Source organism: Tribolium castaneum, chromosome 6, assembly GCF_031307605.1.
Source record: "Tribolium castaneum strain GA2 chromosome 6, icTriCast1.1, whole genome shotgun sequence".
NCBI lineage: Eukaryota > Metazoa > Arthropoda > Insecta > Coleoptera > Tenebrionidae > Tribolium > Tribolium castaneum.
In genome coordinates, this window is record NC_087399.1 from 6672385 (window position 1) to 6695068 (window position 22684).

The 22684-nt window shown below is 33.6% G+C and overlaps 1 protein-coding gene across 1 annotated transcript; it reads left to right on the plus strand.

The window, feature by feature from the left end:
• Positions 1–379: 379 nt before the first annotated feature.
• LOC660842 (protein bowel) lies at positions 380–21320 on the plus strand. Its single transcript, XM_008198533.3, has 3 exons — positions 380–519; positions 5970–6702; positions 17713–21320. Exons 2-3 carry the CDS (start codon positions 5975–5977, stop codon positions 18533–18535), a joined length of 1551 nt encoding a protein of 516 aa, XP_008196755.1. The 5' UTR covers positions 380–519; positions 5970–5974; the 3' UTR covers positions 18536–21320.
• Positions 21321–22684: the final 1364 nt, after the last annotated feature.

Sequence of the window (22684 nt, forward strand, 5' to 3'; positions counted from 1 at the left end):
TGTTGCCCTTATTGTTTATGGGTACCTTTTTATTGCGCTATTTTTAATAATGTGAACGTGCAGTAGTAGGCGTCCAATTCCAAACAAACCAAAGATAAGTGAATGATAAGACGCTTCATTCAGTGTTTATTGTGCGTGCGAACAACGTCACCAAAGTGCCCCCTTTCTGTCTTTGTGCACGAAAAACCGCCGCACTATTACCCAAGCCGCCTACAGGCCCGTATCAGGGGGAGCAAGGGGGGCCCAACGGCGGCCGAACATCGAACAGTTGAATGCGCCACCGCTGCCGTAGTGGCGAGGTCTTCTACTACCGTAACTTCAACACGGAGCCCCCTTCCAGCAGGTGAACCGGACCAAAGCCGACTCAGTCGAGATCAGAGGCAGACGCGACTACCTGCCAGCTTTTGTGTGAACCACCTGTGGAAAATGTGACATTGTTCAGTGGGAAAAAGTGACCAGTTTCAGACACGGACAAGTGAAATGTGATTTATTACCGATTTTGGGGACGCTCGAATTTTGGTGAGTTTTGAAAAATTTGCAAAAAATTGTGGGGGCGCCCCCGGCTGCCTAATCCCAAACCTTGTTTAAACACCATAAATATAAAAGTGGTGGCTTAGCCGAATTAATATTTGCTTCTTATCGCGGCTAAGTAGGCTATGGTGCGTTGTTGCCACGTGCAGCTCGGGCCGCCATCTTGTACGCGCGCTCTTTATTTCGTAGCTCACTTATACGGGATGGATTTTTCTCGCGATTGAATTAATTGAAGTTTTTGCGGGGTCATGCTTGTGGGAAAGTCAATGGTAGTAAACAATATGTCATGTGTCACTTGATACTTGAATTGATTTACATATTTAGGCGCTACTCGAACAACTGGGCGTTTGTTTGTGGCTACTTTGTGTGGAAAAGTTCGATTTTTTTTCGCTTTATTGATCTAAATTTTGGCGCCGGAGGCGTTCACGACTCAATTCGATTGAGAAAAAGTCGGGACAATGAGCGAAAGGGTGTTCACCTTTCAGCATTTCAACAATTTATTATTTCAAAACAACCAACATTTTTGACCGAACCACAGACTTAAAACATCATTTCTGCCAGGTAGCTGACGGAACCAATTATTTTTGATGCCAACAGTAGCAGTTGGTGGTTTTAGGTTCGGGAACTCTAATTTTACCTAATTTAAAATATTTGTAAAAAGTACCCACCTATAAGTACCTATACCTAAGGCGCAGTCATCATTTTTATTTTTATTCTAGTCATCATCACCATTAAAAAGTAATATCTATACGACCGTTTTATGTTTTTCGAAGTATGTACTTTACTCGCTTCTTAGCAATAAAAGTCACCAAATAGAAAAATTGAGGCTTGCATTAACGACTTTTCGGTTACAAAAGTGTAAAATAAACAAATTGGACGATTAATTACTTGTTGCGTAGTTAACTTAATGTTAAAATGGCTAACTGCCATAATTTGTTGCCCAGCAACTTCGTAATTTCACACTTTAAGTACTACCAACCTCGGAATGTAAACTGCCATAGTCTTATTAAAGCACTCGAAAGAGAAATAATTTTTGTGAAGATTTTTGCATAAAATTTAGATTACAGTTAATTTTTTTAAAATTGTTTTATTTCGTCGGAAATGACAACCGATCAAAGGCAAATCAAAAAATACAGTCAAACTTTTTAATCCGACCATGTTTTAATCATAACCTCTTGTAATGCATTAAATTGAACAAATCCTCTATAATCATAAATAATTTACCTTTATGATGACATTTGTTAAAATGGTGACTTTTTTCAAATGGTATCTACTTTGTATATTTTATGCACCATTTGACAGATAGGTAACTTACTTCTAATTTTAAACAGGTATCACAAAATGACAAAATAATATAGTAAACAATTTAACAAAAATTAAATGACAACGGTTATAGAAACTTTTATTTAGGTATACTAATTTAAAAAAAAATTTTTTTGAATTTGTTTTTGAATAATTAATTAATACTTACATATTTCATTTGTTTATTTCTTTTAGTTAAGAAAATCTATCATCTACAATTTATGCTTTAATACATTAATAACTATCTCCAAAAACTAATTTTTGCTCTATAAAATTTCTGTTCTTTTTTACATGAATTAGACGTCATTTTCTGAAAATTTATTTTTTACTGATTTCTATCGTCTATTTGTGCAATGCACAAATTTGTATCTCTTTAGAAAAACATATTTTTCGTAATTAGACATGAAAAATATTGAAAAGGTATATCTACTTACATACATTCCTTTTCTGAACAATGATAAACAACAGTAAAATAATTATTAAGTAGAAAACCAAACGAAAACTATAACAAACAGTTAACCCAATCGAAATATAAAAAATTAAATAAATATAAAATCTCTTGCGATTAAGAAAAAATAATTGTTTGTAGGCATAAATATCAAGCTTATACTGTTATTCTATTAGTTTGTTAAACATGAAGTGTCTGGAAAAATGCTTATAATAGTTTCAAATTTATTCGTCAATAAAATTTTATTTTACAAAAAATATGCACTGCTTCACCCAAATTAAATCTACACTTGAGCTATCCAGTGGTCGTTTTTTAATTGTCTGGCCATTTTCTAAAATAATTTTGCTATGTTATAACAGCTTATTTTTTTAAGATGATATAACTGAAAATAACTTTAAATGGCTTATTTCCATAATTTCATATTTTAAAAATAACCGTCCTCGAAAAAATAAAAAATACAATTTTATAAAATAAAAAAATATATTAAAAGAAATGCTGATTACACCATTAGTAAATTCTTCATAAAAACATGCTCAGTTTGTTTCAAATGTATGATGTCTTTGTTGAAAAAAATACTAATACTAGTAAAAAATATAACCAAAAAAAGTCGAAAGCAAAAAAACTATAGCGTGCATTTTTACTAAAATTATTTTTTTAATTAATTTAAAAATTGTCTTCTATTTCACAAATGGCGACGCTACTTTTTCCAGCTACTGTACATTGCAAATTCGAAAAAATAATTATTTTTGTGGCCTTTTCGGCCACCCTTGTTCGTCTTGATCCAAGGCCAAGCCAGTACCTCCTTTTGTTGACTCAAGAGGAACTATTTACTTTACTATTATACCTCGCTGTTGACTTTCACGTTCCGAGAAGTCAAAGAGTTTTTTCGTGTTTGTCTTGGAAATATCTTCGATTTTTCGACTGGAAAAGGGGAATTAAACCGACGCGAAGCAATTAAGTCATCGGTTTACTTTATCCAAGAACGACTATCAGAAGAGATTTAATTTATTGTGTGCATGCAGCTATAATTATACACCTCCCAGCTGGATAATTAGTTTAGAAAAAAAGCAATTAAGGTGAGTTCACACGATTAACGCTACAAACCCTTCAAATCATGATTTGTGCAATTACTCAGTTGGAATTTAATTACGTCTTGCGGTTTCAAGACGAAATGCAAAAATAGATTCAGACAGTTGAGTCGTGATCTGATTCCGCAGAAGCGCGCGGAATTTCCACTTTTTCCAATTTACGACCATTTCTAATCAGCGAGACGTCATTAGTGGTTTTGTGGGTTTGCTAACTGTGTCATCGCAAAAGGGCGGCAAGCACAAATTTAAATTTAAATTTCTGCAAAGGTCGCAACCTTGTGCCGACAACCAAAGCAGTAGGCGTCGAAATATTCAATTATTCTAATTCGACAAAATCCTCGGCCACTATCCGGTAGCCGAATGACCCTAACGCCATTTGTGGCCACGACACGAATGCACTTTAATAAAAATGATAATCAAACGACAATGAATTTATAATTTCCGGGTCCCGAAACGTTCTTTATTGCCACACGATTCGAGCGGCGATTTCAACACCTAAAACGTTACGAAATCGTTACAAATAAAAGCCAAAGATGCGATTAGTGAGCCGAATTTGGCTACGACCTTATTACAAACAAAAGAAAAGTCGCCGAGAAAATAGCTTCAAGTGGAGGAATTCAGTCAAGCTTGGAATATAATTACAGGTGTTCGTGTGTGAGCATTAATGCACTTCTTATCCCGAACTAACATTAATAACGCATTCCTGAGATAAGTTCAAAGCAAATTAAAAAGAAATCATTCGATTTAACTGCACACATGGCAGTTTCTTAACCTTTCTACCACAACGAACTGCAAGGAAGCGCTATTTTATTTTGCAAGGTTGGTACAACGGCACTGTTCAATGCACAGGATGGCAGCACTGAAATTTGTCTCCAAGTTACCCGCTGTTTAGCTATAGCTTTTCTAGTTAGATTTGGCAACACCGCTGCCTCAAGTTTGAGTAAAAAAATTTTTTTATGTACATTGGTTTTAATAGCAAAATTTTTTAATGACTTTAATTAACTTTATGATTTCAAAAATATAGCTTTAAGTTATTATAGCTAAACAAGTGGTTAGAGAAATGTTAAAAACATTATTAAACTCTTATGCGCTTTTAAAAGTGTCTTTATGATGTTTTTGTTTTAAATAAAATGTGCGTATTGTTTACAAAAAGGAAGATAGGTTTTTAGCTGTAAAGTCAACTTTTGTTTATAAGTCGGAAACAAAGAACGACGAAATTATTTTCTAAAAAAATCGAGCATATTTGTTTTTTCGAGGTTTTTTCTATATCTTTTATTTTCAGAAATATTCTATAACTTGAAAAACAAATTAATACTTGTGTTTTCCTAACTTCAAGAACCAATTAAAGCTTCTGTATGAACAGTTATTTTTTATAGAAATATTTATAAAGCTGCACAATCAAAAAGTTTGTAAAAATTAATTGCATTATAAAATCTAATTATGATAATTATTAACTGAATAAATTTTTTAATGTTTTATAAAACATTCACCATTTTTTTTTAATTTTCCGTGAAATAATTCTGTAAATTTTTGTTTAAAAAATAGCTTCAATAACACAACACGTCAAAATGCTAAAATCTTTTGACAGAATTTCAAGAATTTAGAAAATTTGACTAATTCTAATTATTTAACATTTAAGTTCTGGAGGGCCAACATCATCTAATAAAATGTATAGGTACAGTCACTCAAAATGAAAATGACGCGTCCATAAATGAATGCTTTCCTGATCGCATGACCGCTGTCATAATTCATAAGTCAGCAGAGATCGTAAACTACTTTGTAATAAATGCCAACTTTTTGCTGGAAATTATATTTTTATATTAAATATACAATGTGTTCAAAAATGGTTGTTTATCAAGTTGACTATGGAATTCAAATTCATTGTCCGCTTCATCCAAATGACTATTGTAATTTCACTGTCAAATCCTTGAATTAGCTTTTTACTCACTTTTTAGTATTTTTTGGCAAAGTTGTTTCAAGTCTAGGGTTTGTCTTGATTTGTGTGTTTTATATTTTCGTGATTTTTGTTGTGTATACTTTCGTTACTTTTTTTATAAAAAAAAAAAATTAAACTAGCTAAAAATCATCAAATTTGATCGAAATTGATATTGATTTTATCTTATTTTAATCAATTTAGTTTTTGAAGCTAAAACTTATTTATTTTTTTATTTATTTCTCTAAAATGGAGTTATTTCTACTGTTTTCAAGTTTTTTGAAGCGGTTTTGAGTCTACTACTTTAATAAATCGAGCTCAAAAATTATCTTTGCACATTAAAAATTACTTTCTATCAACCCAATCATTAATTAAATTTGGAAACAAAATAAAAATTTATTTTTTTGACCTCTACAAGTGTCGAAACGTCGATATGAATTTGAATATTATTTTATTTGTTATTTTTCTTAATCAACCATTTCCATCAAACGATCCTCAATTATTTCAAAAGATGATAAGCAAAATAATAATAATAATAATAAATGTAATGCAAATTACAATTAACAACATTTATAATAGGGCTGGTTTACTTAGAAAGCATCATTTTCATTTTGGGTGACTGTACTAGTCCACTAGAGCGCCCATTTGAAAACCTTGTCTTTTTCAGGCAAAATGGCCGACGCCGCCGCCAGCAGCCAACCGGAAGACCGCCCGCTCGCGCTCTCGCGTCGCGAATTTCCCTCCCGGAGTTCCTCCGGGAGCCGCTCCTACGACCCCCAACTCTATCAACTCCCCCTCCCTGCCACCATGAGCCACCACCGCGAATCCTCAGCCTTCGTTCCGGTCGTACCCTCCCGGAACATGCACCCCATGTTGTACCCCAGCGACATGCACCCGCTCCTCCTCGACGAGCGCCCGGAATCGGGTAAAACCCCCGACGGCTCCTCGTCGCTCTACCTCCGGAAATCCACCAGTTTCGAGCTTATGGTCATGATGAACGATAAGAAAAAGGAACTGCAGATGCAGAGAGAGGCGGCGGCGCATGCCGCCGCTCTCATGTTACCGCGGCCCGGACCGCCCCCCGGATTACTCGAGTCGGGGTCGTCCGGGCAGGGGTATCCCGGATTCCTGCCGAATAATCCGGGGAGTGCGTCGTTTGCGTTCCCGAGCTTTCAACCGGGGCCCCCGCAGATGCACGCGCATTTGGACCGGAGGCTGCTAAGGGCTCCCGGAAGGGCCTCCAGGCCCAAGAAACAGTTCATTTGCAAATTTTGCAATAGACAGTTTACCAAGAGTTATAATTTGTTGATTCATGAGAGGACGCATACGGATGAAAGGCCCTACTCGTGCGATATCTGCGGGAAGGCCTTCAGGAGGCAGGACCACCTGAGAGATCACAGGTTAGTGATGTTTTTACAAGTTTGTAGTTTGTTTCATAAGTGATAATGATAAGTGACAAATTATTTTGTGCGAATTGTCCCAAATTGTTAAATCTTTTACCACTTCTTTTTTTCGATAAATAGGTTTCAAGATTTTAATTAAACTTTGGTCGTTTTTCGAAAAATTAGCGATGATACGGTTTTCGTTTTTTTTTCGATTTTTGTAGCAATTGCTTTGCAGTTAATATTTTTTCGCGAAATATTTTAAATCTGTTTCTGATTTTAAAATTCTGATCATCATCATACTTTGGTCATTTTTAGAAAAATCCACGATATGTTTTATACTTAGTTCTCAATTTTCTTTAAGGTGGCTGTAAGCAGTATAATAAATTTAAAAATTTGCTTAATATTTTTATACGCAAAATTGTTTGTAAATTTCGAATCGATTAGCAACCGTTTCTGCGACAAACATAAAGATTTGGATCAAACTGTTTTAGTTTTTCAAAGAATCAGTGTTGAATTTTCGATTTTTTTTCAGATGTCTGTAACAATTAAATAGCTTCGCAGTTAATACTTTCAAAAATTTCTGATTTGCTATCAGTTTTTTTTCTACAGTAAAAGAATTTTGAGGTTTTGCTCAAATTTGGTCATTTTTCGAAAAATACGCAATGTAGGTATTTTATAGTTTTTTTTCTATGTGGCTACAGTAACTGCTTTTGTTACTATTTTTATAAAAAACTTTGAATCAGTTATCGTTATTTTCTAGCTTTGGAAATTGTGATCGAACTTTGGTTGTTTTCCACAAATCCAGCGATGTATTTTATGGTTTTAGATTGGTTTTTAGATATCTATCAAAATTAAAGGGCTTTGCTGTTAATATTTTCTGGCGAAAGATGGTCTAGAAATTTCAAATTTTTTATTAATTTTTTTTTACCGTAAAAGGATTTCTAGATTCTGTATACACTTTGGTAGTTTTTCGAAAAATTTTTGATGTATTTGGACAACCTTGAATCAAATATCGGTTCTTTTCTACAATAAACAGCTTTCGAAATTTTGATTGAACTTTGGTCGTTTTTCACAAAGTCAGTAATATATGTTTTTTGGTTTTGGATTTGTTTTTTACCATAATAAGATTTTTTGATGAAACTTTGCCATTTTTCGAAAAATCTGCAATGTGTTTTATAGTTCTCAATTTTTTTCAAGGTGGCTGTAAGCAGTAGTATACTAAATAACTTTGCTTTTTTTATCGGTCGTTCCTACGCTAAATAGTTTTTGAGATTTTGATAAAACTTTGTTGGTTTTTAAAAAAATCAGTGAAGGAATCTTGATTTTTTTCAGATGTCTGTAATAATTAAACAGCTTTGCTTTTAATATTCAATCGCGAAAAATTGTCTAAAAATTAGTAACCTGTTACCAGTTTTTTCTACCCTAAAACAAATTTGAGATTTTGTTCAAGTTTTGGTAATTTTTCAAAAAAATTTCGATGTATTATATGGTTCTCAATGTTTTTCTAGGTGGCTGTGACCATTAAACAGTTCTCTTTATTATTTTTTTACGCAAAATTCAAATCAGTTATCGATTCTTTTCTACGACAAATAAATTTCGAAATTTTTATCAACCTTTGGTTGTTTGGATTTGTTTTTAGATGTCTGTAACAATTAAACAACTTTGCAGTTAATATAAAGAAAGATGGTCTATAAATTTCACATATTTTATTACTAATTCATGTCTTCCATAAAAAGATTTCAAGATTCTGATCCAACTTTGTCTATTTTTCGAAAAATCCGCGATATATTTTTTACGAGATTTTAAAATTCTAGATTTTTTTTAAATCAAAGCCTTCAGAATATTTTTATGCAAAATTTTGGAACCTTTCTTTTTCTACAATAAACAACTTAAAATTTTGATCGAACTTTAGTATTTTTTTTTTCAAATCAGCAAGTAGATAGATATTTTATGGTTTTATTAAATTTGTTTTTAGAAATCTGAAACAGATAATATTTTCTGAAATTGTCTGAAAATTTTTAATCTGTTATCAGTTCCTTCAATATTTTGATCGAACTTTGACTGTTTTCCAAAAATCAACGATGGTTTTTATAGTACTCGACTTTTCCTAGCTCATCAGTTAATATTTCCTCACGCAAAATTATTCAGAATTCTTGCATAGGTTCAGATGATTGTTTTTTAATCGTTCATTATTTGCCATCTAAATCTCAAATTTTTCTGTTTTTATTTTCACTTCACTAGAGAGTTTGAGAACCGCTGCATTTGTCCTTTCTTTCAACAAACTTGGTTTTGTTTGTGAAACTTGCTGTTTTTCAGAGATGATTACAATAAATTCAGTTAAAATTCATCGTAAATAACCGGAATTCAATTAATTTAATTGCGTTTAATTACCACGGATGCGCTCTCATTTTTTATTTATGCGTGGCAGGTGGTTACTAAGATAAACTGCTGAAACTTACAATTAATTCGAGCATTTTTTCGAATATGAAATAACACTTCCAGCGATTCTGATCAAAATGGCTCCTGGTTGTGAATTTAAGTTGGCAACAATTTATTAATCTGACTTGACATGACTTAATCTGACTCATTTATTTAGATTTCTGAATGGTGGCAACTCTGGCCGCAGCCTACTTTGACCAGAAATTTAATTGAACGCGAGATATTTTCTTACGATACCGCCTACTATTCACTGAGTCATAAAACTGGACTATTGACTTTTGACATTTCGAAATGATTATTTCCTTATTTACTGCAATTAACCAAACGAAGTAAAAGTAATCCTGCAATGACATTTTTCTCTCTTAGCCTTAGCACTCGGTATATCTTACATAATTCAATCGAAGGAACAATGGGTTTAATATCTTTTAAATGGTAGTATTTAGTCGCTATTTAGGTCACAAGGGAGGAAAGTGTGATTTTCAGTTCAGTTGCTAGTGTTAAATGAGATTGCATTTTAATCGAAATTTAGGAGCAGGAAACGCAGGCTTCTGGAAAATTGCTCATTTCCTGCAGATAAGTGTGAACGAGTGTAACAAATTGTTACCTCGTTTTAAATAATAAAAATTCAGTTTTTATCGTGTTTATGCAAATCGCGAACAGAATTTCTGGCACTTGCTGCAAATTTGCCAATTTCTCTAATCTCCCAGCCGTATTAATTCAAATTTATGAAAATTGGCTTGAAACACTTTCTGAAACATTCCAGCCATCGAGCGAACGGTCCGTTTCACCATAAATTTATAATATTGCTGCGTCAATAAGCGTCATCAAATTCCTCCGACTCCAGTAATTATCTCATAAAAGTGTGAAATGTGAAATTTCGTCGAGAAAAACGTGTGAAATTCTCTAGCAGGCTTGGTGCGTCGCAGGTGTATTGATTTTTTCCTGCCGTCCATCGACCGGATTTAATTAAAATCGTACGCTGCTGCAATATAATCAGTATTTTTTCCTGTTGGGTCGGCCATATCCCGCGGAGTGCTCTAGTAATTTCAAGCGATGGATCTAGAAACCAGTTTGCCGCAGGGTTACCAACCGGACGACAAGGATACCACTCTCGGATTTAATCGAATTAGGGGAAGTTTTGAGGAAACTGTACCCGGTCACATTAGATAGAATCTCGGCGGGTTTTTACCTGGGCCTGTCTGAAGAAGGCCCCCCGAAAAATGATTAATTCGGACGTAATCCCTCCATAAATACGACTTAAAATCCGGCTTTATTGCGGCTACTTTTTCGATTAGAATAAAAATTGTCCGGCGAGAAATGTCGGTCCAAGGCCATCGACTTCAAAAATGTTGATTGCTTGTAATTACTTTTAATCGGCGATCAATTTATTCAATAATTGAGGAGATCGAAAAATGATGGAGGTTTTAAAAGCGTAATTATAGAGTGATACTTCGGGACGAAAAGTCATTAGGGATCCAAATCTTTTTTTTCTTCTTCTCGTTTACAAATAATCAGAAATGCGGCTTGCGAGTAAAACAAGTAGAGAAATAACAACACAAAGATAACGAGTCACGAATATTTAATTAAAAACAACAGTTTTAACTGGAAATAATTCTTTAATTAGGAGTTGCATTTAGTTGCAAGATTTTATGGCCGATAATAATTTTATTATACCGTGCAATTAACGCGGATTTGAAAATAAAATGAGAAGCATGCAGGCACAATGTAAACAGGGCCGGCTCAAGGTATTTGAGGTAAGGAACACAAAATAAAGAAAACTGCTGAAAAAACTTTAAAATGAAATCGTCACAAAATTATATCTAATAATAATAACTCAAAAAAATTATTTAGTGGACACCTCCGAATAACGGACACCTCCTCACAACGGACGTTTTTGTAGGAACGTAACAAAACCTATATTAAAATTTACACCTTACATTGGTGGACACCTCTCCACAACGGATAATTAAAAATTCTTTATTTTGTTCGTTGTTCAGAGGTTTTACTGTAAAATACTTTTTTGTGTAAGTTATTTTGTGTTAAATGTTCAATGATCTTATGTTAGTATAAATTCAACTGAAGTGTTGCCTACAAGAACAATACATACTCGAACGTGGTTCTTCGAGCCGGATTTCAAACATAGTACATATTTTTTTTTAAGATTTAAATTAAATTTGTTTTAATATACTTTTAGGAGTTAGATCTTAACAAAGTTCAATTTTATGATTTTAGTGGCCACTTTGCTATGTTTTCGTCAAAACAGGTTAAATTTAATAACAATGTTTTTTTTATTTAAATTAACTAATTCTTGTTACATGAAATGAAATAACTCAAATAATTAAAATGGAGAACGGAGGTAATCTTGTAATGTTATACTTCGATTTAATAAAATCTCTTAAAATTAGCGATTTCTTTGATTTTTTATTAAAAAAAACGGCTTGGCAATTTCTGCTTTTAACTGATAAAGATTAAAAAGCCAGATTAGGCGAAATACATATGTCGAATTGATTTTTTCCAAGCATATTTTTGCCTAAATTAAACTAAACCAACCTAATTATGTACAAGTAAGTATGTATTAAACAAATTAATTTTAATGGTTCTTGAAATTTTATTATACCGTGCAATTAACGCGGATTTGAAAATAAAATGAGAAACATGCAGGCACAATGTAAACAGGGCCGGCTTCAGGTATTTGAGGTAAGGAACACAAAATAAAGAAAACTGCTGAAAAATCATTAAAATGAAATCGTCACAAAATTATATCTAATAACAATAACTCAAAAAAATTATTTAGTGAAGCCTTCTTTAGTGGACACCTCCGAATAACGGACAGCTCCTCACAACGGACACTTTTGTAAGAACGTAACAAAATCTATATTAAAATTTACATCTTACATTGGTGGACATCTCTTCACAACGGATAATTAAAAATTCTCTATTTTGTTCGTTGTTCAGAGGTTTTACTGTAAAATACTTTTTTGTGTATGTTAAATGTTCAACGATCTTATGTTAGTATAAATTCAACTGAAATGTTGCCTACAAGAACAATACACACTCGAACGTGGTCCTTCGAGCCGGATTTCAAACATAGTACATATTTTTTTGTTTTTTTTTTAAGATTTAAATTAAATTTGTTTTTATATACTTTTAGGAGTTAGATTTTAACAAAGTTCAATTTTATGATTTTAGTGGCCACTTTGCTATGTTTTCGTCAAAACAGGTTAAATTTAATAACAATGTTTTTTTTATTTAAATTAACGAATTCTTGTTACATGAAATGAAATAACTCAAATAATTAAAATCGAGAACGGAGATAATCTTGTAATGTTATGCTTCGATTTAATAAAATCTCTTAAAATTAGCGATTTCTTTAATTTTTTATTAAAAAAAAACGGCTTGGCAATTTCTGCTTTTAACTGATAAAGATTAAAAATCCAGATTAGGCGAAATACATATGTCGAATTGATTTTTTCCAAGCATATTTTTGCCTAAATTAAACTAAACCAACCTAATTATGTACAAGTAAGTAGGTATTAAACAAATTAAAAATGATTAACAAAATGAATTATTGGCCAAAATCGGGTCATTTTAATGGTTCTTGAAAATCAAAGAGTACTTATTAGAATAGTAGGCATTTTTTTATTCCTCAAAAAATATTCCTAGGAGGTTTCAATGGAGTCCAAATCTGGTGATTTCAGTGGCCTTCGTATAACATTTTCAATCACACGAACTAAAATTGTCAAAAAGTAGGTTCCTCTAGAGTTCCTTTATTGGGAGAGTTGGGACACTGAACGTCAAACCGAGCCAATTTTGTATTATGTGGATAAAGTATATATTTCTATCCTTTTTTATTAAAATTTTTGTTAGTAACTTATGTCAGAGGTTTATGACGAAAATAATTTTAAAGTTATAATTTTTGTCAAATGCATAAAATGACATAATTTTACGTCAAATTTAACCAGGGACGTAGAAAACGTAGAAATTTTGGGATTACTATTAAAACAAAAAATAATTGAATACCTACCAATATTAATGTTCACATTTCTGAAATTTTTCGATATTTATTTTAATCTTAAATACATAACTTAAAACATACTTCAATGCTAAAAATGCTTTTCTTTCAGTCACAATTTCTAGTTAAACATCTCGTCCCAAAAATTGGTCATCAAGAATCCTTCATATTTCCTGTCGTCTTTTTAAATTTTCTAAAAAATGATATTGAAGGTGTTCTCGTATGAAAAACGTAACAAAATCGTGAATTCCCAATACCTTTATAATTTGAAAGAGAATCTAAAGTTCACGTAGATGCTAAAGGCGCCCAAGCAGCGACAGGTTCAGCTTTCCTAAAAATTAGAACCAATTTTGGGTTCAAGTACCTACGTATTTTATAAATGCATAGACAAATTCCCAAAATCTCATAGACTTTGTACATAACATTATTTAGACAATCCACTTTTCCAAATGCTTGTTAATAATAAACGTAAAACTTGACAGGAAAGGTTCAATTTGTCTCTCTTTCATCGACGATTACCATTTCTTAAAGTTAAGGAAAAAATGTTTGTGATGAAGAGTTTAGACGTAAAATTCTTGTACTTGCAATGAAATGACTTTTAAAATTTGGAGTTCATATAAAAAAACAGTGAATTGACGACGACTGCCAGTCTAAACCATTTCTAAACGCAGTTAGTCGACGAAAAATGGAAACATTTTTTGACAAATTTATTTGACTTTTCGCCAAATTTCAAGTGTAACACCACTATTTCTATCCCAATTTGTTTTTTTACACATTCCAACCGACGTAAATAAAATAAAATGTCGAAAATTGACATTCGGGGTCCCAACTCTCCCAATATAGGAACTCTAGGTTTCTCAAGTGACTTCAATCAAACGTAAAATTCACAAAACTATGACTGTGGTATTGGTATTGTTCTCAGCAGAGGCCGAAGCAATTAGATTTCGGCTTTGAAATCCTAAAATGGTAACTAAAATGGTTCAATTTGGAGCGTCTGACCTTTCCTGTCTCCTTTTCAACTCCCACGAAAATGTGGTAAAACTTTGGTGGCATCTTGTAATTACTTCCAGTAGATTTAGTGTAGTACGCTCCCGTGGTAGGCCGTTCTAACCCGAAGAATTTTATCATTGGAAATCATTCGTGCGTCAAAATAACGAGTTCGACGACTCGCTCGATCCGCCTCGAGCTCTCCGCCACAGAAAGGCGATCGGTTTCGAGATTTTTGACCCAAATCCTGCATTATTTCCACCAAGATGCGCCCAATTAAACCGATTACCATTTTAATTAGTTTTGTTTACACGAATCGGAAGCCGACGAGTTCCGGAAGAGCGCGTCCTGCTCCTTGAATTATACGTTTCGTGAAAAAGCCGTCGTCTGGCCGCGCCACCTTGAAAATAAATCAAAACGAATTAAAATATAAAACCCATAATTTCAGGTTATATGCATAAAGGAGATAAAATTTCGCCGGGGGCCATCATCTGTCTTTTGGAAAAAACACAAGGGCCCTCCACCTGTTAATTGAGAACAACACTATCATAAATATCCCTGTGGCGTTGTTTGAAAATTCGTCCGGACTCAACCCGGAAAATCATGTCATAGCGAGAGTAAAATGGCAGCTGGACGATCCGGTTGGCCTTGGACGGGCAAAGACCGCCGACAAATCATATCGCAGGTGCTTTTTCATTCGGATTTTCGCCACTGACTGTACGGCAGATTCCCGGAGGATTGCTCCGGTTAATACGCCACGGAATGTACAGTCGATGCCACAAGTCGGGATTTTTTACGATTGCGTAATGATAGGCGAGGCCGACTTGATTTTTGATCCAGATAAAGGAGAGGATATTGGCGGTTACATCGTTTTAATTAGTCACACATATGGCGTTGTAAGGCGGGTTTTTTCGATCCAATAAGTGTCATAAGTTAAGTAAAGTGACAGAAATGATGGCGGATGCTGGACGCGTAATTGGAGAACTTGTCCGTGGCTAATGGACCGGACTAAATGACTTTAGCCCGAATTAACTGGGCCAATAACTAATTTACGTTTCTACGGAAACAAGTGCTAAGCGCCATTTTTTTCTTTAACAAAATTCGTTTGATTGAAAATCACAATTTCTCCTTACCTTGACCGTCTGGAAATATTGCGACTCTGAGATAAATCATTTCAAAGCGTGAGGGCTTTTTCTCACCTGAGGGTGACCACATTGTGGTCGAAACACGTGTCGCGTATTTTAGAAAAATGTTTGTTGTTTGAGAAATGACAAGAAGCTAAAATATATAATTTACACAGATTTTGATAATTTTGGAATTTCTATCTACTTATGACTCCTGTACGAAATAGCAGATTTGACAAATATTCTACCGAAAATGTTACAAAATTTTGAAAGAGATCATGAAATCACTCAATTTGAACTCTACTGAAATTGTTTACCTACGAGCCTGGCCGCTAAATTAAGAGGAAAAAAGTTAATATAATAAAAGAAACTTTTTTGACGGTTAAGATATAAATAAAATGCGCTAAACGTACTGAAATGACCTGATTTGATTAATATTGAAGTGGTAGCTTAGCTTAGCAAATTTGAGTCGATTTTGTGACTGAAAGTTTTATAAATCCTTTCAAATGGCCACTGGAATTAACTTAAAATCTGACTCCTAAAAACATAATAATAAAAAATAAATTACCGTAAAAATTAAAGATTAAACTTTTGGTATTTAAATAAGATATTTGGGGTCGTATTTTTGTATCAACGTAAATCTTCCAAAAAACACCATTTGAAACAGAAGCATAATTTTTGAATTTTTGGATACCTATAGAATTTAGTTTAGGAACTTGTTTGACTTTTACCAAATTTTAATCAAGTGATTAAAGTGAACTTCAGCATTATTATTTAATTGTTTGTGGAAAAATTAGTAATACGTAATACAGTAAACCAATATGAGTATACCTAATTCAAAATAATTTTAAAAAATTGTTTTGCTATTTTTAAAATTTCTACAAACATGAAATCGTACAACCTGTTAAGGTTCGTATTTACCTACATCATGAGTTTGCTAATAATAAGAAAATAGTAGAAACCACTTATCTTAGAAAATAAAACTATAAACCATTTTCGTCAGAAAAAAAAAAGTACAAAAATCAGTTAATTTACTTTGAATTATTTTAAGAACTGCAAAACCAAATTGTGATAAGATGTCACAACAAAACTAGGACAAGTGATTTTAGATTTCAAAGTACCGACACAATCTTAAAATTTTCTAAAAAAGGATAAACAAGCAACTTCAAATTTTAAAAAATTATACAGCCACTCCATTTTAACGGACGGGACACTTTGCACACATTTTTAGATTTTATTTTCAGTTTTTACGAACAGTATCAATAAAAGTGTACTAGTCAAATTGTTTACAAACTACAATTATAGCCACATTTTTAAAATTTGAAATACGAGCAGGAAAAAGAAATACAAATTGATGACGGACGGGACACAATTTTATCGTTGAACAATAGTTATAAAATTCTGTTATAGTTATAAATTAAAAGGCACTAATTCCAACAACTATTTTTGAAATAAAATGTGGAACCTGCTGAAACTCTTGAAACCACAGAACCGAAGAATAAGACAATGTGACGGACGGGACAAAAAACATGTTTGAAAATAGCCCAAAAAAATTATTTCATTTTTAATTATTAAAGATTTTAACGATATCAAAATTTGCCAGTGGAAAATAAAAATTTTGGGTCTTGTTTCACGACCTAAGAACTAAGAAGAGCATTTTATATTTGAGATATATTACTAATCAAATTATTTGCGGAGCACTCTTCAAAAATTATTCAAAAACTTTTTTGTCGCAAAATACATTAAATACGATTCGTCTAAACCGAATCGAGTATTTTGAAAGAAACACAACATTACTAAAATCATTTTGAAATTTCGGAGTCAATTTGCATATTTCCTGGAATAGCCGCATAATTTCAATAAATTAAACCCAGGTTTAGTAAAATACCTTTTCAGTACAAAAGAACGAATTCTTAAAAGGCCAATATGTAGCTGTAATTTCTTCAAAATTTGTTTAGAACGTATTTTTTTTATTTTGCAAATATGCTGAAGTCCGGTTTTTATTGTATTGTACTAAAATGCATCTAAACGTTGCTCAAATGTAATTTTTCGGGTAAATGATATGATATGTCCTTTTTGTTGAAATTTCCAAGGTAGGAACTTTCTCGTCTATTTCTGCACTTAACGTAGAATCTAATTCATTTTTAACGTTTAACTACCAATATTGGCAACTTTGAAAGCTACACTTCAGTTTAATCAAACATTGGATGAACGCGTGTTAAAAAACAGCATTTTTAATTCTTAATCCATTAATAACTGGAAAGCAATCTTAAAAAATCTCCACCATTTCTCTCTCATAATTCCGGTAATTATTCCATGCCCCGTCTCATCATTCACTCGTCTCGTATGCCCGGCACGCGAGATTTTTATCGTTTAAATGGATCTCATCCCATGTAACGACTCGAATTCCATCCCAACAACCATAACTATGCAAATGGCTTCGTAACGCTGCCTTTTTTGCAGATACATCCACAGCAAGGAGAAACCTTTCAAATGCGGCGAATGCGGCAAAGGCTTCTGCCAGAGCCGGACTCTGGCCGTGCACAAGATCCTCCACATGGAGGAGTCCCCCCACAAGTGCCCCGTCTGCTCCCGCTCGTTCAACCAGCGCTCCAACCTCAAGACGCACCTCCTGACCCACACCGACCACAAGCCCTACGAGTGCAACTCCTGCGGGAAGGTCTTCCGCCGCAACTGCGACCTGCGCCGGCACGCCCTCACGCACGCCGTGGGCGACGTCCCGTCGGACGGCCTCGGCGACGGCTTCGCCCCGGAGCGCGCCCGGAGCCCGGACCCGGAGGCCCCCGACCGGACGCAGTGCCACGAGCCCGCGCCGTACACCATGCGGCCCAACCCGGACCGAAGCTTCCCTCCGGAAATCGACGACGAGGACGAGCTGGACGAGGACCCGGAGATCGATCCGGGCCAGGAGGACCGGCCGGAGACCGAGCCGGAGCCGCCCCCTCACCACCCCCAGCTGCAGATCCGGCGCGACCTGCACCAGGTCAAGCCCTCGACGGTGACCAGTGGGGCGCTGGTGGAACAGAACTTCCTGGAGAACTTCCGGAAGAGGCACTTGGAGGCGGAACGGCCCGCGTATCCGCCACATATGAAGCTGAGGCTTATGCAGCCTATGCCGCACCTGGTGCCCCAGATGGAGGCCCCAGGGACGAGCAACATGGCGAGTGACCTCTCCATGAAGAAGGAGGAAGTGCCGCCCCCGAGGCCGCCCCCTAATCCGCCCAAAAAGACTGGATTCACGATAGAGGATATCATGCGGAGGTAATTCGGACAAGTTCCTTGTAAATATGTGATTTTGTATATAAGGGACTAGAACTCGCAATGACCAGTCAGGATTTTTCGAGAAGGGAGCAAATTAGCTTTAATTTTTTTGTATTTTGGTTTTTCAAAAATTACGTACTTGGTTTTGTCGTTTTTTACTACATACAGGCAGTGGCGGTTTCACAGCTAAGGTAGGTGAAGTACCAAAAATGCGCGGAAAATTTCAAAATTTCAACTCCGTTATTGGAATTTTTTCGCAAAAAAGTGAGTTTTACGCTTCAAAGAACGAACCAAAAAACTTGACTTGTGACGAACTTACTTGAGAGAAATAAGCTCGCTTATAAACAAAAATTAAATTAAATTTATAAGTGGGTTTTTAACGCAAAAAATGCTTGAAAAAGAAAATATTAATGACATTTTTTGTTTTCACTGATTACTTTTTGATCAATTTGCTTAAAAGCATGAAAAATAAAACTTAGTTTCAAAGTAAATACTTAAAAAATGCCAAAATGGGTGTTTTTTGACTTGTTTTTGCTTGAAAACATGCAAATAGTTAAAAAGATCAAAAGGCTTTTATTGGCAATAATTTCTTGGTCTGTTTGATCAAAATGTCGCCAAAACTGCTTTAAATTAAAATTTTGATAATATGGTTATCCACGTTGTTTTTTTCACATTTTCTATGGATATTTTGAAAAAAACGAGCTGAAAGCGAATTAAATAATTAGTTTTCATCTGAATTTTTGATATAATTAGAAGATTTTAACTCAATTTATCGAACAAATTAAGTTTTTTGTTCAAAAAATTAGCTAAAAGAACATCTATTTCAATAGAATTTGTTATTTTTTTATGAAATTTCTTAAAATAAGTAAGTTTCTCGCTCCAAAAAGATTGAGTTAAAAAAGTAACTTTTATGACGAAATTACTCAAAAGAAGTAAGCTTGCTGACAAAGAGAACTTTCGTTTTGTTAAATTTATGCAGAATAAGTGAGTTTTTAACACAAAAAAATGATTGAAAAAGAAAAAAATTAATATTATTTTTTATTTTTATTGATAAGTTTTTGGTCTATCTAGGCAAAATTTTGAGAGTAAAAACAAAAATAATAATTTTCTAACATTCTAAAAGGATACAAATCTCTATTTAATTGTGCCATTTTTTCACGAAACTTAAAAATTCAGTAAATAGGGTAAAAAAATAACCCTTTTTTGACTTTTATTTCAGTTTTTTAGCTGTTCTAGAGAATTTTTTGGAATTTTTGGTTCAAAGATATATTAAAATGATAACATATAATAGCAAAAATAAGGAAATTTTTGACTTTCATGGATACAGTCAAACAAGCTCTATTTACTCTGACTAAAATTTTACATCAAAAAATGCCAAAAAAATTTTATTTTGAAAATCTACGTGGTTTTTCTTACATCTTTCAAAAAACGAGCTAAAATCCAAATAAATAAATAATTTTTGACCGAGTTCGTGATGTATTATCTCACTTAAACTCGTCCAAATAATGAGCTAAAAAAACATTTATTTCTATGGAATTTGTTTAATTTTTTGGTGAATTTTTTCAAAATACGTAGGTTTCTCTACTAAAAACAAACAAAAAAATGGTAAAATAGTGTTACTTACTGCAGAAAAAAAAATGTCATCTTCATGACCGACAACTTTCCGGTTTACGCAAAATTTTGAAAAAAAGCCAATTTATGATTAAAAACGTTTTTTAGGCAGTTGGAAAAATCAATAATAATAATTTTGAATCTAATTATGTGGTTACTGATTATTCAGCATTTTTAGAGACGTTGCCAAAAGAGTGAAAACTTTTACTTGATTGACAATTTTTGAAATTTTTTGTTTGAAATTTTGCAAACTAAGTTTCCTTGCTTTAAAAAAATAATTCTGTAAAAAAGTTTTTTCTGACTTTTATGTGTGAATGTTTAACTTGTTTCAGAGAATTTTTTGAACTTTTTGGTTTAAAGATTTGTGTCAACGTGATCCAAAAAAAAACAATTATCGTACCTATTTTCGAAAATTGTGATTTTGGCAGTATTTTGTTGTTTTGCGCTTTTTTTGAAGTAAAGTTTTTTTATATTATTTTCGATCTTAATTCAAAAGTTCTTGACGTATTACAAGAAATTTACTAACAGATAATTTCTTAGCCCGAAATAATCTAATTAGGTGATTTTTTGGATAGTTTTTATAAAATTTTGATGTCTTGTATATTTTTAGCGTAAAAAATTGCGAAAAATCTAAAACTCACCTTTTGAAACTCTTCACCTATTCACTTTCAAGCCGCCACTGTAATACCGGCTGTCCCAACAAACGTGATTTTTGGGCAAAAATAATTTCTCTTTACAAGAATTGTTCGCAAAATAAAAAACAAGATACAGAGTGATTTATTTTATCTGTGCTTTTGCAATACAGACTAACTTTAATTAGTGTAAAAATGCTCGTTTCGATTATCTGAAAATAGTGATGTAATTTTAGTTGGGACACCCGTGTGCCTTGTAAACTTGCCATTAAAAATGTCTTTGTATTAGTTGTAAATGACTGGCTTAGTGTACATTACTTTAAGTATTTTGGGCCTCTTTGTAAATACGGCCCTAAAAAGTGTTACGGTACAAATATAAGTTATTTCCTCGGCGACTTGATGAGATCAAGGACCTGAATCGAATGTACTAAGTGGATCTCCGATTTGAGGTTTGATGTGTTTTAATTAGTTTTTAGGAAATATTTTTTAGTTTGTTAGTTGATAGTGATGTATATTTGAAATTTTGAATAAAGTATTTTATGTAAATCGAAGTCTTTCATTATGGAATGTCCAACCGGATTTAATTCATAAAAAATCCTCTTCGGACTTGAAAGTGGTCGAGATTGTCAAGTCTAATGAAAAGTAATGGGTCTTCTTTTCAAAGTGGTCGGGTGTCTCGCTCGCTCGCCGTCTTTGTCTGCACTCGTATAACGGATAATCTCAGCCGATGTTGAAAAAAAGATTGGCCGGGGCAGGGTTCGAACCCGCGGTTTTCGGGCTGCCGCCCCAGCCTTCTGGATGCAAATCGGCGTGCCTTCCGAACTATTGTTCTACAATTAGATTGTCACCAGTGACACTGCCACTCCTTCGGTAGCTCGTATGCAAAACGTGTGGGAAAGCGAAGAAATTGTGGGTGTGGGTACAAGGTGCCCATCCACCTGCTGTTCTAACCCCATATCAGGTAGTCGGGGAAAAACCGAAAAAAAAAACAGTTTAGCACCCTCGATTGATGGGCACCTGTCTTTTGCATACAGCTGCGAAATGGTAATGTCGGACCATTGACTGAATTAAAATGCACTAAAATAGGGTGCTGTGATGGGCCTCTCGACAGGGTGTTGTCGGTATTTAATTTGTCTCATGAATATGGATGCAGAGGTTGCAACGCGATACACACCCATCAAATAAAATTCTGGTAATGATTATGTCATTGTGAATGCTGCTTTGCATTAATTAATTATGGGAAATTAAATTACGTGATCTGCTTCGCGGGATTATTTATTTATAGACGAGCTCTTCAAATCAACTCTAATTTATTCCTTCAACATGTTATTTAGAGTCACTCTACAACATATTTGCAGATTCGTGTAAAAGTGAGCCAATGCCATAACATTTTCAGAAAACCAAAAAATATACTAAAGTGACTGTCGATTTATTATTTATTCATCCAAAGGCTTTTCAAACGAACTTTGTTTTTGGCAAAAATCAGAAAAAAAAAATGTGAAAAAACAAAAATACATATGTCGATGATCAAATATTTTGGGAAAATCAAACAAATTATTGAAGAAATGACTGTCGGATTGCAATTTTTTTCATCTAAAGACTCTGTCTTCGACAAAAATCAGAAAAAAAATGCAAAAACAAAAAATATTAAAACAAAAAATTCAAAAGCTTTGTTTCCGACAAAAATAAATAAAATTTTACATTGACAATTTACAGTGATATTTTGAAAAAAAAAAATTATCAAAACTCTAAGGGCTGTTGACCCACTAATTTTTTTTTCATTCAAAGGCTGTTTTAGCGGCCAGAAATCAGAAAAAAAATGTGTAGAAACGAGCCAATGACAAAATATTTTGAAAAAACAAAACAAAATTAAAGCTCTACGGAGTGATTGTCGTTTCATTATTTTTTTG